Source organism: Coloeus monedula (genome assembly GCF_965178545.1).
Source record: "Coloeus monedula genome assembly, chromosome: 23".
NCBI lineage: Eukaryota > Metazoa > Chordata > Aves > Passeriformes > Corvidae > Coloeus > Coloeus monedula.
The window spans coordinates 4,350,892-4,365,721 of NC_138803.1; the positions used below are offsets into that span (position 1 = coordinate 4,350,892).

The 14,830-nt window shown below is 60.7% G+C and overlaps 1 protein-coding gene across 1 annotated transcript in view; it reads right to left on the reverse strand.

Annotated features, from left to right (window-relative positions):
- The window catches only part of ITPR3 (inositol 1,4,5-trisphosphate receptor type 3), a gene marked incomplete at its 5' end in the record, with an annotated part of 38,065 nt that overhangs the window by 14,188 nt on the left and 9,047 nt on the right, over positions 1 to 14,830 (reverse strand). The window contains 31 exons of the mRNA XM_082295963.1: positions 78 to 198; positions 300 to 425; positions 689 to 814; positions 901 to 1,152; positions 1,537 to 1,737; positions 1,910 to 2,032; positions 2,170 to 2,295; positions 2,689 to 2,757; positions 2,950 to 3,114; positions 3,250 to 3,415; positions 3,590 to 3,647; positions 3,917 to 4,046; positions 4,163 to 4,359; positions 4,675 to 4,822; positions 4,964 to 5,108; positions 5,356 to 5,607; positions 5,692 to 5,874; positions 6,272 to 6,391; positions 6,479 to 6,651; positions 6,764 to 6,925; positions 7,132 to 7,273; positions 7,930 to 8,090; positions 8,372 to 8,471; positions 8,605 to 8,747; positions 9,219 to 9,269; positions 10,300 to 10,395; positions 10,481 to 10,627; positions 11,686 to 11,769; positions 11,857 to 11,955; positions 12,075 to 12,233; positions 12,349 to 12,435. Coding sequence (XP_082152089.1) covers positions 78 to 198; positions 300 to 425; positions 689 to 814; positions 901 to 1,152; positions 1,537 to 1,737; positions 1,910 to 2,032; positions 2,170 to 2,295; positions 2,689 to 2,757; positions 2,950 to 3,114; positions 3,250 to 3,415; positions 3,590 to 3,647; positions 3,917 to 4,046; positions 4,163 to 4,359; positions 4,675 to 4,822; positions 4,964 to 5,108; positions 5,356 to 5,607; positions 5,692 to 5,874; positions 6,272 to 6,391; positions 6,479 to 6,651; positions 6,764 to 6,925; positions 7,132 to 7,273; positions 7,930 to 8,090; positions 8,372 to 8,471; positions 8,605 to 8,747; positions 9,219 to 9,269; positions 10,300 to 10,395; positions 10,481 to 10,627; positions 11,686 to 11,769; positions 11,857 to 11,955; positions 12,075 to 12,233; positions 12,349 to 12,435 — 4,312 coding nt within the window. The remainder of the gene's footprint in view (positions 1 to 77; positions 199 to 299; positions 426 to 688; positions 815 to 900; positions 1,153 to 1,536; positions 1,738 to 1,909; positions 2,033 to 2,169; positions 2,296 to 2,688; positions 2,758 to 2,949; positions 3,115 to 3,249; positions 3,416 to 3,589; positions 3,648 to 3,916; positions 4,047 to 4,162; positions 4,360 to 4,674; positions 4,823 to 4,963; positions 5,109 to 5,355; positions 5,608 to 5,691; positions 5,875 to 6,271; positions 6,392 to 6,478; positions 6,652 to 6,763; positions 6,926 to 7,131; positions 7,274 to 7,929; positions 8,091 to 8,371; positions 8,472 to 8,604; positions 8,748 to 9,218; positions 9,270 to 10,299; positions 10,396 to 10,480; positions 10,628 to 11,685; positions 11,770 to 11,856; positions 11,956 to 12,074; positions 12,234 to 12,348; positions 12,436 to 14,830) is intronic.

Below are 14,830 nucleotides of genomic sequence, written 5' to 3' on the forward strand. Positions count from 1 at the left end.
GTCCTGCTCGCCGCTGGGCAGAGACAGCCCAGGGTGGCTGTGTCCCCTGTCCCCTGGGCACGGCGATGGCTCCTTACCGACCATGGCCAATGTGCGGATGCAGGACTCCACCGAGCTCTTGTGCTGCTGCTGCAGCCACGGACACTCCAGCAGCCTCATGGTGGACTGGAGAAGCTGCACCACGATGGTCTGGTGGGTCTGGAGGAGACAGAAATGTCAGCACACATGTCCAGACCATATTTTGGGGGGGCTGGCTCAGCCACTGTCCTCCCTCTGCCACCCTGCCCACCCCCGGTCACCTGCAGCGAGGTGCTGTTCTCCGAGAAGGGCGAGCTGAAGAACGCGTTGATGGTGTCCAGCACCACCGTCAGCACGTACTTCTCCAGGGTGGCGTCTGGCAGGCGCTTCTCCCGCTTCTTGCACATCTGTGAGGACAGGGAGGATGCTGATGGCACTGGGGTGAGCTCATGTCTGCCCAGAGGCCGCTGGGACCGTGTCCAGCTGAAGGACGTGGCCGGTGGCACAGCTCCTTGGTCACGCCAGAGAGCCCTGAGCACTCCCCAGCCCCACAAGTGACAGCCACAAGGGTCCCCACAGTGCCCAAGCCCCACAGGGTCTTGGTGACACCACCCTCTCCCCATCCAAGCCACCGCTGCTGTGTCACTGCCACCCAACCCTCCCCACGCACCTGGGCCATGTCCAGGGTGAAGTTCTCGAAGAGGGTCCAGATGTGGTTGCTGGTGTAGATCTCCTTCATCTCCACCTCCGTGTCCACGTAGCAGTGGTTGACAAAGTTCACGTAGGCCATCTTCACCTGCCGGGGAGGGGGAAAGGGGCAGGGACACCGTCACGGGACAATCAGTGCCGAGCCCCGGTGTCCTCCTGGCTGCCACCCCGTACCTCTGTGATGCAGTCCTCGTGTGTCACCACCCGCACCACGTCCTCCAGGGGCAGCAGGGACGTGCACTTGATCTCAGTGTAGACGTTCTTGCCCTCGGCGCAGGCAGCCAGCAGGTCCACCAGGGAGATGTGGTACATCAGGGGGCTGTTCTCCTCCACCCCGTCCCTGGCTGCCGTCATCATCTCCAGCAGTGTGGCCAGCGAAGCCTTGTCGTTGTAGAAAACCACCACGTCGTCCCCGGCATTGGTGAGCTGCAGGGAAGGGTCAGTGCTCAGTGGTCACCACTCTGAAAAAGGAGGGTCAGAAACCTCCGAGGCCAAGGGTGTCCCCTCTGCAGTGGGGGATGAGCAGCAGTGGCCAGGAAGGGGGACAGGGATTTGTGTTTACGGGGAAAACCAGGCATTTTCAGTGCAATCAGAAGTTGTGGGACTCCCAGACTGGCTCTTGGACCTTGCATGGAGCACCTGGAGCTGGCTGATGGCCACTCAAGATAGCCACCAGCACTGGGGCTGGCTGGTTCCTGGGAGCACCCAGCACGGCTGGAAGGCTCTTCTCAAGGAAGAAGCCAAAGGTGCAGGTTCCAAGAGCCATGCCCTGCTTCCCCCCACCTCCTGCCCCACAGGAGAGGTCCTCACCTCAGTCATGATCATGTCCTGGCACTTCTTGACGTATTTGCCCTCAGCTTTGATGATGGTGTGCAGGAAGTCGAGGTACTGGACGTGGCGGCCGTGGGTGGCCACGCAGTGGATGAAGTGCTGCGGCACCGTCTCGTTGATCTCGGAGCACAGCTGGTAGTTGTTGAGGAAGATGTGCTGCATCGTCTCTGCCTCCAGCAGCTGGGGACAAGGGGCAGAGTGAGGTCAGGGGGTTGCAGGAACTGTCCCCAACTCCTGCCCTGCCTGGTGTCTCCTCCTGGCTTTCCCATCCCGTGCTCTCAGCCCCAGGAGCGGTGCCGAATTCCCTCCCTGTGCTGCAGCCTCCAGCCACCCCTCGCTGCCCTCTCCTTACCCCCGGGGTCAGGAACAGGTTGAGGTGCTTGTGCAGCAGGGCCTGGTTCTCCTGGTTGCCAGCACAAAACTTCTGCAGGAACTGGTGGGTGAACTTGAGGATCTCCATCATCTTGGCATCGCCCTGAGGAAGGGACAGAGGAGAAACACGCGGAGCTGGGAGGGATGAGAGTGGCAGGAGGCCACTCAGGGGGGTCCCCACGTGCCCCCTTTGCCCTGGGTGCTCAGGACCAGTCAGCTCCTGCCCACCCACCCACCTACCTTCTCATAGGGGATCTGCAGCAGGTCCAGCATCACTTTGTGGGCATCCATGTTCTTCAGCAGGCGCTGCTGCTTCTTGCGCACCTGCTCCCCCACCCCGCACATCTTGTTGAGCCGCTCCAGGATCTGGGGACAGAGGGACCACGGTGGGCAGGGGCTGAGCCTGGAGCCACTTGGGATGGCCACCAGCACTGGGGCTGGTTTGCATTCCAGATGTTCCCTCCATAATTCCAGGTGTTCCCTGCTTTGCTCACAAATCTTGGCACCCCCTCAGGAATCCTCCCCACAGAGCCCTCGTAGCTGTCACCCACCCAGTTCCCCCCAGCCCCCCCAGTGCAGGGATGTGGCAGCTTTTCCCTGTGCTGAGCTGGCAGGAGCAAGCCAGGCTTGGACTTGTTTCTACTGAAGCACAGGAGAACTTGGAAATCCCCCACAGGATTTCATCCCTTCCCTTCGTGCCGGTGCACCCAGGATGTGCCTTTAGGAACAGCCCTGAGGATGGGGTTTGGTCTCACTCACCCCCTTCACTATCTGGTAGTTCTCGCTGCTCTTCTCTCCCGGAGCAATGACCTCCTCGTCGGCACCGTGCTGGAAGGGGACACAACAGCACCGGGGTCACACTGTGCCCCTCCAGTTACACCCTACAGGGCCCTCCTGGAGCCTCCTGTCCAGGGACAGGGGTGCACAGCCCTCTGAGGTGTGTTGGATTAAGGTGAGCTGCCCTGCTGCCTCCCACTGCTTTCCCACCCTGGATTCCAGGGCCTTGCTCAGGGCTCTCACCTCCTTCTTCTCCTTCTTGTTCCCCTCTCCTGTGCTGTCCCCTTTGGTGCTGCCCTTCTTGTCCACCCAGAGCTCTGATTTCTCCACCATCGTGCGGAGTTTGTCCAGCTCCGACTTGATCACCTTGTAGTTCTCCACGTCCTGGGCTGAGATCAGGAGCTGGACCTGCAGCGACATTCCCAGGGGCTTCCAGCTCGGGGCACAAATCCCAGATCTCCCTCCCAAGGAAAGGGCCAGGATCCACCCCACGTCCCCCCACCCACACCAGGTGTGGGGTGCCCCAGGTGCCCTCAGTGTCACCTGTTTGAAGGTGTGCAGGACCTCCTGCCTCTGGCTGAAGTGCTTGAAGAGGAGCTGCAGGGAGCCGGAGATGAGCGGGGGGTAGTCGTGCATGGTCAGGTGGATCAGCACCCGCAGGAACATCCTCCCTCCCTCGTCATCCACCTCCAACATGCTGCTCGACTTCCTGCAGCGGGGTGGAAGCGCTGGGTGTTAACACAAAGCTCAGGGGCTGTCGGGGATGGCTGTGGTGGCCATTAGAGCTTCCTCCTCCTCAACACCTGCAGCTCCCAGCCTGGGAGGGATGGACAGGAGGGGAAGGGCCCTATGGCCAGGGGAACTCTGGGGGGCAGGGACTCACCCCACACCGAACATGGCCTCGGCGTGCTCCCCAATCCGGTCCAGGTTCATGGCTGCGGCTGCAGGGAGAGGGGAGGAAGTGAAAAGGATGGACAACACCACCCTGTGCCTTGGCAGGAACCCACAGGAACCAACCCAGCTCCCTGATCCTGTTTCCAGCATCCTCATCCCACCAAAACACAAACTCCGTCCCTCCCTGCACCCTGTGCCAGCAGCAGCTGCTGGAGATGCCACCTCTGCTGGAGATGTCGCCTCTGTCCCCTGTGTCCTCCCAGCCCGTGGGGTTTGCTGAGCTGGGGGTGAACCAGGAGCAAAATGGGAGAGTTACTTGTGGAGTCGAAGGCGGGAGCTGTCCCGTCGGCTGCACTGTCCTGCATGGGGTAAACCTCCACAAACTCCTTCTTGAAGACGGAGAGCAGGTAGGAGATCCTGTAGTCCAGCCGCACGTTCAGGATGAACTGGAAGCAGCAGGGAAGGAGAAACCAGAAGTGACTGAGTGCCCTCTTCATGCCAGGTGTCCCCCGTCAGAAGATCACATTACACACCCCCATCCCACCTCTCCTTCAGCTCCAACCTGCAAGATCTCCAGGATCTTCAGCTTGGTCTCCATCACCACAATGTTCTCGTTCTCAATGCTCCTCCCTCTGTCCACTTGCTCTGGGGCAGAGCCGGCGCTGAGGCTGGGGGGGCTGAAGATGGACTGTTTCCTGCTCAGCACCATGGTGGACATCATCTGCCCCACGCCCTGGATCGACCTCCGCACGTTCTTCCCTGCAGAGGCAGCCACAGTTAGTGTGGGTAGAGAGGAAGGTGGCAGAGGAGCAAGGAAGGATCTGCTTGGACTGGAAAATGCCGTAGATTTAATCAGAGAATGAGCAGAAGGCACCAAACATTTCTTTTGGCATGGCCAAGGGCTAACCACCTCATGTTCTGGTGCACACCCAGCCACGTCAGCAAACCAGTGTCCTGTTTCCTTGCCACCAAAACTGGAAAGCAGTGGGCAGACCATGGGAAACACTGGGGAGACTGTGGGAAACACTGGGCAGACCATGGGAAACACTTGCCTGGCCATGGCCAGGGACTCACCTGTCACCTCGTCGTTGTAGACTGCCTGCATCATCAGCTGGGGGTTCTGGACGCAGTCGATGATGCCCAGCAGGGTCCGTGTCAGGCGCAGCAACTCACTGAAGCTGTAGAAGCCGAAGTAGATGAGGTTGTGGGCAAGGCTGACGACCTGAGGAAGGACAAAGCAGCTCCAGACCTCGCCCTGCTCGGGGCTGAGCAGGAGAATCCAGAGTGGAGACAGGGACATTGCAGGGGCAGCCAGGCTGTGTCACACCCTGCAAGGTGCCGGTGGCACCGGCAGTGCCCGCACCTCGAAGGTGAGCTTGTTCTTCTCCTCGTTGGCGAAGGGCACGGCCTCGCTCACCACGTTGTTCAGATAGTCCTCCACGAACTCCATGGTGCTGGCAAACTTGTTCTTCTTGTCGTCGCGCGAGACGTTGAGGTTGGAGTCGTAGCTGCAGGGGGCACACGTCGGGGTGAGCTGAGGACAGCGAGTGTCCTCACACCCAGCTGGCAGGAGCGCTGCCCAGGCAGCTCCTGAGCCACCGTGACCAGCAGCAGTGCTGTGACAGATGGAACCCACTTCCTTCTGACGCCTCAGACCTTCCCAGGTCACTCCACAAACGCTCCCCTGCCACGGTATCTGCCATCCCCTGTCCTGCCCTGCCCCTCAAAGCCACCCCCAGCCCCAGTGTGTCTCACTCTTTGATGGTGATGGCCGTGGGGATCTCCGTCCAGAGCCGTGCAAACTTCACGGGCATCACCAGCTCCTGGGGGTCCCTGTCCACGTGCACGTGCAGCATGAGGTGGCAGAAGGAGGCGCGCAGGTCGAAGGGCAGCATCTCATCTGCCATGCACAGGAAGATCAGGTCCACCCCCAGCTGCTGGGAGATCTCCTTGATGGCCAGGTACTGGCGGTCCAGGCACATGCGGGCAAAGAGCTTCAGCTGGTACCTGCCCAGGGGTGAGGGGGAGAGGGAGTGAGGCCGTGCAACCCTCACGGCCTCACCTGCAGAGGAGGTGCCACAGGAGCATCACCTGTAGTAGCTGAGGACGTTCTCGTCGTGGGCATTGCCAGCCCGGGCCTCCTGCGCCAGCTGCCGGATGCTTTTCTCGTGGTGGTCATTGTTCTTGTCCGTCCAGGTGAGCCAGACCTCCTCCTCCGAGTACTCGATGCTCAGGTACTCATGGGTCTGGGACATCTCCTTCACCGGCCTCAGCCTGGGACAGGAAAGGGCAAATCTGGAGATGCTCCCATGGATGGAGGGGCTGCACCTCAAGGGGTGACAGGGCTGCAGTGGGACCAGGCCCACCCTGTAGAGGGTTTGTTGTAGGGTGGGGAGAAGGTGTTTTTAAGGGTTTTATTTTACTTCTCATTATCCTGCTCTGATTTAGGTAGGAATAAACTTAATTCATATCTCTAATTAGAGCCTGTTTCGGCCATGATGGCATTTGATGAGGGACCTCTCTTGGTCCTTATCCCAGCCCATGAACCCTTCATTAAATTTCCTCTCCTCTGCCCAGCTGTGGAGGTGAGTGAGTGAGAGGCTTTGGTAGCTGCCTGACATCCAACCCATGACAAACCCCAACGTGAAAAACCTCTCCCTTGGCCACTCACTCGGTTTTGATGAGGATGTCGCTGTTCTTCGAGTCCAGGACGCACTTGCAGATCAGCTCCTGGGTGACGGGGATGGCGATGTGGTTGGACACGCAGAGATCCGAGAGATAATCCAGAAACCTGCCGGGGAGAGGCAGCTCTGCCGTGAGGGGAGGGATCCCAGGGCTCCCTTTTTCCCCTCACACCCCGCAGAGACCCCACACGCACCGTGGCTCGCGGTTCTTGCGCACCAGGCTGACGAAGGTCTCCACCTCGGTCTTGGTGATGTGCTTCTCCAGCAGCTTGCGGTTGTTGTGCAGCAGGGCCGTGATGGTGTCCTCGGCCAGGATGTCGTAGCCGATCTGCGACTGCATCATTCCGAACTGCTTGGCAATGTGCTCCTGCAGCGGGCAGGGAGGGGCTGTCAGCGATGTCCCCCTGCCCCACTGGGACTGTGGCAGCCCCCCAAGGCTCCCCAGCACGGTGGCGGGATGAGGAGTCACCCCCCGGCACCTGGTTCTTGCGGTAATCCTCCTGGGAATGCCGGAGCACGCGGTAGCACAGGCGGAACATGTACTGGTAGGGAGCGTTCTTCTGGTCCGACAGCTCTTCCAGCCTCACCAGGGGCCCTTCCCCGCCCTTGTCCTTGAAGGGGGCCTTCAGGATCCCAAAGATCTGCCCAAGAGCAGAGGTCAGTGCTGTGTCCTGCTCCACACCATCCCCCCGTGCATGGCTGGACACCACGGCATGAACTGGAGGCCAGACCCTCCTTCATAGGGTTTTCCATCCCTCTGGCCCCCAGAGTGGCCCTGAGCAGGACAGGACATCTCCACAGGATGTGTCCCAGCCCTGCTGAGATGCAGGGCCCCGGGGCCACCCACCTGCTTCAGGATGTTCTGCTCCCGCATCAGCTTCTGCCGCTCCCGGTTGGGCTTGGTCACCACGATGTCCAGCACGTTCTGGCCATTGTTGGGGACATCACTGACAAAAAACACCAAGTCCTCCAGCAGCTGGATCACGAACCTGCGAAGGGACGCGGGGTGAGCGGGCTGGGGGCTGCTCACCCACCCAGACTCGGGTCCCTGCAGCGATGCTGGTGGGTTTTGGGGACCAAAGCGCCTCAGAAACCTGCCAGGGGAGCTGCTGGCTGACTCTCCACTCCCTAATGGAGGCCAGTGGCTGGATCTGCAGCCCCTATGGCTCCTATACGTGCCAGTGTGAATGCCTGGGGGCTTTGGTCGTGGCTCACACCAGGGACTTTGCATTTAACGCCTCTGCCCGCATGGTCACCCCCATGGGACCTGCGTGGGCCAGGCTGGCAGGGCGGACGCCGCTCGCTCTGTCCCACAGGGATCTGTGTTTGCTCAGGAAGCACCAAGAACCCACCCACCTAAAAATAATACAGTGACTAAGGCGGCTGCGCCTATCGTGGGGCCATCTCCCTGCCCCTCGGATATTTTCCTAGGATACTTTTCTAAGATATTTTTCTAGGAGGGGCTGGAGCAGGGCTGTGCTGTTATCTGGTTTCCTCGCCGGGCTCCTGAGAGAAGCAGGCGTGGATTGGGGCTGTGGGCAGGGAAGGAAGGGCAGCGCTGGCACCAGCACCAGGCTGGGGCCTCGTCCTGCTGGGGAGCCCTCGGAGGAGCCCAGCACAGCCCCGTCTCCCAGGGGCCTTTTACCTCCGGTCGTTCTGGCTGAGGAAACCCTCGTTCATCTTCTCCACCACATTGGCCAGCATGGAGCTGGCGTCATTGGCAAAGTCCAGGTCCCGGATCTCGGACACGGGCACGGAGACGATGGCAAAAGCTTCTTTGTCCTCTTTGGTGGGGCACGTGCCCAGCTGGGAAGCAACAGTGAAGCAGCATCAACAGACAGGGCAACGTCAGCCACGTCCCCACCATCTGCCACCAACCCCGCTGACATCAGTGACCCAGTTTGTCCCCATCAGAGGGGCTGGGGTGGCCTCTGGCTGACTGGGGTGGGCTCCAGGCTGGTGTCCACCCACCCCTTTGGATCATCCAGGATGTTTCAGTCCCCTGGAGCTGGCAGGGAAGGAGCACCCTAAGAGCTCTTGGGGAAAAGGGAATCAGCCCAGGCAGGGAGGAGGGAGCGGGGCCGTACCATGAGGCGGATGGGCCTCTCCTCATCGATGTCGATGGGCACGTTGGTGCTCTGGATCCAGGTGTTGGTGCAGAGGTGCCGCAGCCTCACGTAGGAGTTCCTGCCAACAGCACAATGTCCTGGCAGGTGACCCCCACAGAGTGTCCTGGAGAGTGACCCCCATGGGGACACGCCAGCACTGCCCCTCCCCCAGCACTCAGCCTCCCCTCCTCATCCCGACCCCGCTGCTGTACCGTGGGACGAAGGAATCCGTCTTCTGCAGCGTGGTGGGGTCCAGCTCGAAGAGGGAGGCGATGTCGTTGCCGTGGGGCACAGCCACCAGCCGGTACTTGATCTTCTCCCCGGTGTTCCTGCGGCTGGCGCGGCTGCTGCCCCCCTGTAAGGTGGGGAGGGGGTCTCTGAGCCCGGCTCGGGGGTCTCCTGCACCCACGGCATCGGGGGGACGCAGCAGAAGCTGTGCTGGGGCTGAGCCTCGCAGTGCCAGGATGCAGGAGCAGAGCACAAGCGGCGTGGATGCACCTGAGCTACGAGGCCCTCCCTGCTCCAAACCTCACCAACAGCAGAGAAAACCCCCCCTGAACATCCAACTCTCATCTACCGAGCATTCTCCCCTGGCCTGGGGAGCCAACATGCACTGGGACCCCTCTGAGAGGTTTTGGCAGGGTCCTCTCACAGGTGGGACACAGGGACGCTGCTCTAAGTGCGGGGTGGCGATGCTGTGCTGGCACAGTGGGGCCAACTCGGCTGTAGCCCCCTCAGGGGGCTCTGCTTTGGGGCATTTCCCTGCTTTCAGGCCCTGGCTGAGAGCTGGCGTGCTTGGGGCAGCGGCAGCAGCGGTTCTGCTCACCGTGGGCGCTGCTTTGGGCTCAGCCACGTCTCCTTTATAACTTGGGTTCTCCTGAAAAGTTAAAGAGGGAGATGAAAGGCAGCTGTCAGTCCTCCCGCTCGGTCCCTCCAAACCCCTGGGAATGGCGTGTGATCCCTATTCCTGCCTTCCCTGAACACGTCACAGAGAGGAAACCTGCCTGGGTGAGGCTGGAGGATGTGACCTGTGCCCAGTGCACGGTGCCCCAGCGCTGGGAGTGGGATGGGGGAGCCCAGGGGAGCAGATCTGGGCTCTGGGCAGCAGCAAGAACTCCCTGGAGGCTCCAGGCTGAGCTCCCAATGAGCAGCAGCACCAGCCCAGGATGGGCTCAGTCTGAGACCTTCCTTCCTCTTCAGGTGCCAACCAAGTGTCTTTGGGTTTAAAACCATTCAGAGCCCCAATATTTGCCCCAACATTTGCTGTTTTCCATCCCGCAGTGATGGAAGGGCCCTGGGGGCTGCCCTTGGGTGTCTTCTCCAGCTGGGGGAGCATCTCTGGGGTGTCCCTGCTGCCCTGGCAGCAGAGCACAGCCCTTGGTCCTGGCAGTGCCAAACGCACCCCACGATCTGACTGCAGCAACTCCTTCACGCCTCCGTCAGGAGGCCTCGAGCTGGCCTTAAATGGGAGCAGAAAAACCCAGCAGGTGGTGCCTCCAGAGCCAGGTTTTGCCCCCACCCCGTCCCAGGCAAGGCCAGCAGGATGAGTCACGTCCCACTTCCAACTTCCAGTAGGTCCTTTGGCATGGGGTGAGCTCAGAAACACCCCAGCCACCCCCTCCTGTCCCCCTGGGCCAGAAAAGGAGCCAAACCCAGCCATCCGGGCAAGTGAACCCCTCCACTGGGCGATTTCAGGGGGGAAAGTTTGGCCCTAAACCAGGTCAGTGATGACGAGATTCAGGAGTTGATGTTTCCTGCGAGCGAGGAGGAGTCGCAGGGGTTCCCAGAACAAACTGGAGGGGACCAGAGCAAGCTGGGCACCACTCCCAGCCCAAGGTGGGCACTGTCTTTGCAAGGGGTGGCACACACCCAGAGCACATTCCCACACCCCTCTGCCATCCCCTTACCTCTGCTGCCAGGTAGTTGCCCGTGGCGAGGTGCTTGAAGCGGTACAAGCCATTCCAGTGCCCGGCTCCCCCTCGGCACGGGTCATGGTGAACCACCTGGGGGAGGCAGCGGAGAGCTCAGCCACGGCTCAGGAGGGACCGGGATGTCCCCAAACACCCCGTCCATCCCCTGCCCGCTCACCTCCACCTCCCACAGGGCGTTGGAGCTGGTGGCCGAGGTGGCCGACTGGCGCAGGGTGGTGCGGAGGAAGACGTGCAGCTTGCCCTTGTACTCGTCACAGGTGAGGAACTTCTCCTGCTCGGCGTGGAACAGCCTCACCACATCCCCCTGCACCGGGACACGGCAGTGAGAGACAAAGAATCATTAAATCTTTCAGCTCCAAGACTCCATTAAGACCAACCTTTCACCGCCATGCCCGCTAAACCATATCCTGAAGTGTCATGTCTGCCTACTCGTTTTGAACACTTCCAGGGATGGTGACTGTCCTGAGGAGCTGTTCCCATGTTTAACCACTCAATCAGTGGAGAAATTTCTCCATGGCTCTCCTGCAAGGCAATGCATCGCCTCTTGTGACCCCTCACGCTGTAAAGGGGATGGGATTCCTGCTGGACACAGCTCCCAGCTGCATGGCAGGACTGTGGGACCCTGCGGACCACAGGGCACTGTCAGTTCTTCCCATCCAACCTCCCTGAGCTCTGCTAAAAGCTGCCCCAGGCAGCACAAATGCTCCTCTGAGCCCAGGGGATGGGGCAAAGGACACCCTGCACTGCCACTGCTCCCATTATCCACGCAGTGACTCCTCTGCTTCCACCCCCAGGAGATAAACGGATGTGAATCCATCACTTCACACCCCTGGAGCAGGCAGAGGCTCTGCTCCCCAACGTGTTTAAAGCATTAACACCCTGGGAAGGGGGATGTGGGAAGCTGGGATAAGCACAGCGCCTGGGGACGAAGGTCTGCAAGATCCTGACAATCCATATCCACCCAGCTGCTTCCTGGAGGACCTCGGCCCCGAACAATAGCTCGGCAGGGAAAGTTCCTTTCCCAGGCAACAGCCACCCTGCTGCAGGGCTGAGCAGCTGCCAATTGTCCCCGCACAAGAAGCCACTGCTGGCACGGCGTGGGCCAGGGGTTGTCCCCGAGCATCAATTTAACACCCCGAGGCAGACGGTAATTTGTGTAATTTGTGCCCTTGGCTCCCTGCTGCCGGCAGATCCTAAAATATCCCACTCCACCTCACTGCGCTGTTCTCCAGGTGGTGAATTTTCCCAGGAATTACGGCCCTCAAGGCAGGACCTCTTTTCTGCCCTTGTCACAGAGGCGAGTGGCTGCTCACACATCCTGTCCCCCCCGTCGGGTCCATGCCGCCAAGCCTCCTTCCTTACCCCTTTCAGCACTTCCTCCATGTGGTCGCAGAACTGCATGAACAGGTTGATTTTCCAGCTGGTGTTACAATTGACTGAGTTCACCTACGGAGCAAGAGAGCGTGCTCACAATCCCGGGACAAAGGAAAAAATGGAAAACGAAGGAGAAACAACAGCCCAGCCCGCCTGTACCTCCTTGCAGCCAGCGTTGTCAGCCAGCTCGTAGTTGCTGGCATGCAGGGGCTGCCCGGCGTTCACGGGGTTCAGGATGACTTTGTCTCCCACGACTACCTGGGGAGCAAAATGGGAAAAGGGCGAGCGAGGATGAGACCGGCTGCCCGGTGGGGAGCCGAGCCCTGGCACAGAGCTCTTTGCACACCCCTTCAGGGGCTGTAGGGCCCCACGCTCACGTTATCCCCGTTGCTCCTGAGCTTCCAGAAGGGCTGGATGAAGAGCCAGGAGCCCTCGTTGCCGGTGGCATCCAGGGTCACCCGCATGGCGTTTTTCTCCAGCAGCGCTGGCAGCCGCTTGTTCACCGTCAGGTACTTGTTGCTCTTCATGTGCAGCAGCTGGAGGAGTCGAGGGTGGGACAGCTGAAAAGTCCAGCCCCCCAGGGCTCCCCAGATCCCTCCAGCCCCTTCCCAGATGTGCTGGATCCATGCTGGATCCATGCTCCCCCTGTACCTGGATGACGCTCCCGTACTTCACCACGTCCCCGTGCACCTTCTTGTTCTCCGTCTCGTTCTGCTTCTGCTCCATCTGGGCCGCATGCTGCTCCAAAAGGAGAAATGCTGAGTGTGGCAGCACCCTCCTCCCTCCCCGGGAGCAAATCCCAGCAGGGTCACTCACAGCCTTGGCTTTGGGAAGGATGGGATGGGCTGGGATGCAGGGTGAGCATCTCTCTGTCCCCAGGGCCACATCATGGAGCATCCAAGAGCTCAGCCCAGGGCCACAACCAGCCCAAGGAAGTCCATGAGGGCTTTAAATTGAGGACTTTAAAAATTAGGACAGGGACAAAACGGCACCAAAATTCCCCCAGGACAGCAGGTTTTGGGACAACACTGAACAAGGATGGCGGGCACAGGCTGGGGAGTGGGGTGAAGCACCCACACTCGGGGCTGTGGGGACAGGGAACTCTTGGCAGCACCAAAACCAAGCAGCCAAAGGCACCGTGGCAGCGGTGCCATGCCCAGAGATGGAGCAGGTCCAGACCTGCTGCCACGGATGTGTCAGGATGGGTCCCCAGCAGTGAATGGCTCAGCAGCCCCTCTCCAAAAACCACAGAGACATTTTCCATGCGCTGGCTCTGGCAGTGGGAGCAGCAATGGGATGTTGACACATGCGGAGCGAGGCAGGAACTTGCTCCCTCAGCAAATCTGGGAATGGCGAGGGAGCGCCGACAGCTCTGGCGCCAGGCTGGGCACAGCCCGGGCAGCTCCAGCCCAGGGCTCCCCCGCAGCTGGGATGGGGAATGTCAAGGGATGGAGCTGGGACAGCATCTGCCCTTCCCCACCCTGCTCTCACCCCTTTCACCTGAGGGCAGAGGAGCTGGGAAACATCTGGGATCACGGCTGGGCACTGTGAGGGAGCATGGGGCAGCAGGTCCTGAGTGCCCGAGTGGGCGAGGGCTCTGAATGTGCCTGGTACGTGTCCCCACAGAGCTCTGGGTGCCACTTGGGGTCACCCTTCCATCCCCACAGAGCTCTGGGTGCCACCCAAGGTGGCCCTCCATCCTCAGAGCTCTGGGTGCCACCCAAGGTGGCCCTCCATCCTCACAGAGCTCTGGGTGTCACCTGGAGACACCCTCACCACCCTGCAGTGGTGGCTGCTGCCATCAGGGAAACAAAGCTGCTGCCAACAAATCCTGCACTGCTCTGGGAGTTTAACAACAACCCCATGGAGCAACACGGCTCTGATGGGAGATCCGGCACCACGGGATGTCCCAAATCTCCCTCCTGATCTGAGCACCTCCCTTGCCACCAGCCAGCGGGGCTGGCAGGGGGAACCGGCTGCCCCAGGCACGCGAGTTCCCAGGGCTGATGTTCCCACACTGTCCCTGGGGTCGGGTGAGGTGGGGTCTGTCCCCAAGCCCTGGGATGAGGTGTCAGGGATGCCCACGGGGGATCAGGGGGCAGGGAGGACTGGGAGACATCAGCAGAGGGGCAGGAAAGCCCCCACAACCCATCTGAACTGCTTTGGGCCAAGAAAACACAGAGTTTAAACCTACTGAAACACAGCAGAGAGGAGCATGAGCTCGGAAAGGTGACCGTGGGCATCGCAGGCAGGGCTGGTCCGCTCCAGACCTGGCTGCTCCTGCCTCAGGAAATCATCTCCGTGGGCTGGGAGATGCTCTCAGCCTGTTTATCAGCCTCCCTGATAAGCGGCAGGCTGGAGCCCGGTGCTTGCAGAGCTTGGCTGGGCTGGGCTGAGCTCTCTCCTGCCCCAGCTCCAGCCAGGCAGGGAAACACCAGGAGCGGCAGAAAGGAGCGAGGAAACAGCAGAACCTCTTTAGGACAAGCCGTGAGCAGGGTGCAATCAATCAGGCTCAGAAATGAGCCTCTGGGCCCACTCGAGGCCAGGACAGCTGTGATGTTACAACCCCGGGCTAACGGGAGCAGGAAAATGGGGGCTCTGTGTGCCAGTGACCGCGCAGGGCTGGACATGGCAGGGGGCACTGAGCCTGACCTGGCACCTCCAGGGCAGGACACCCTGTCCTGGCACTGCTGAACCCCTCCTGGCTGAGGCAGAGCTGGGGATGGTGGGGCCGGGGCTGGGCTGGAGGCCCGATGAGATGATTTAGTGAATCTCTCCCCAGCTTCGGTTTTATGAATCATCGGCGGGGCCTCGCCAGCTGCCTGAGGCCGTTGTGTAATGTTTGACGTGGGCCCTGGCCAAACCTCGGGGAAGCCAACGGGAGTCTCTCCCTTCCCCAGCCCTTTGGAGCATGTCCTGGAAGCAGAGCTCCCTCCTGCATGGAGTGTCCCAGGGTGCTGAGGGGTGCCTTGAGGTGCTGAGGGATATTCTGGGGTGCTGAAGGGTGCCCTGGGGTGCTGAAGGGTGCAGGGCTGTGCTCATAGAGCTCCTCTGCCACAGCACCTCTGCACAAGGAGCATCAGGAGGGTGACACAGCAATGGCTGGGGAGGGGACGAGGGGGAAAGCCCAGCT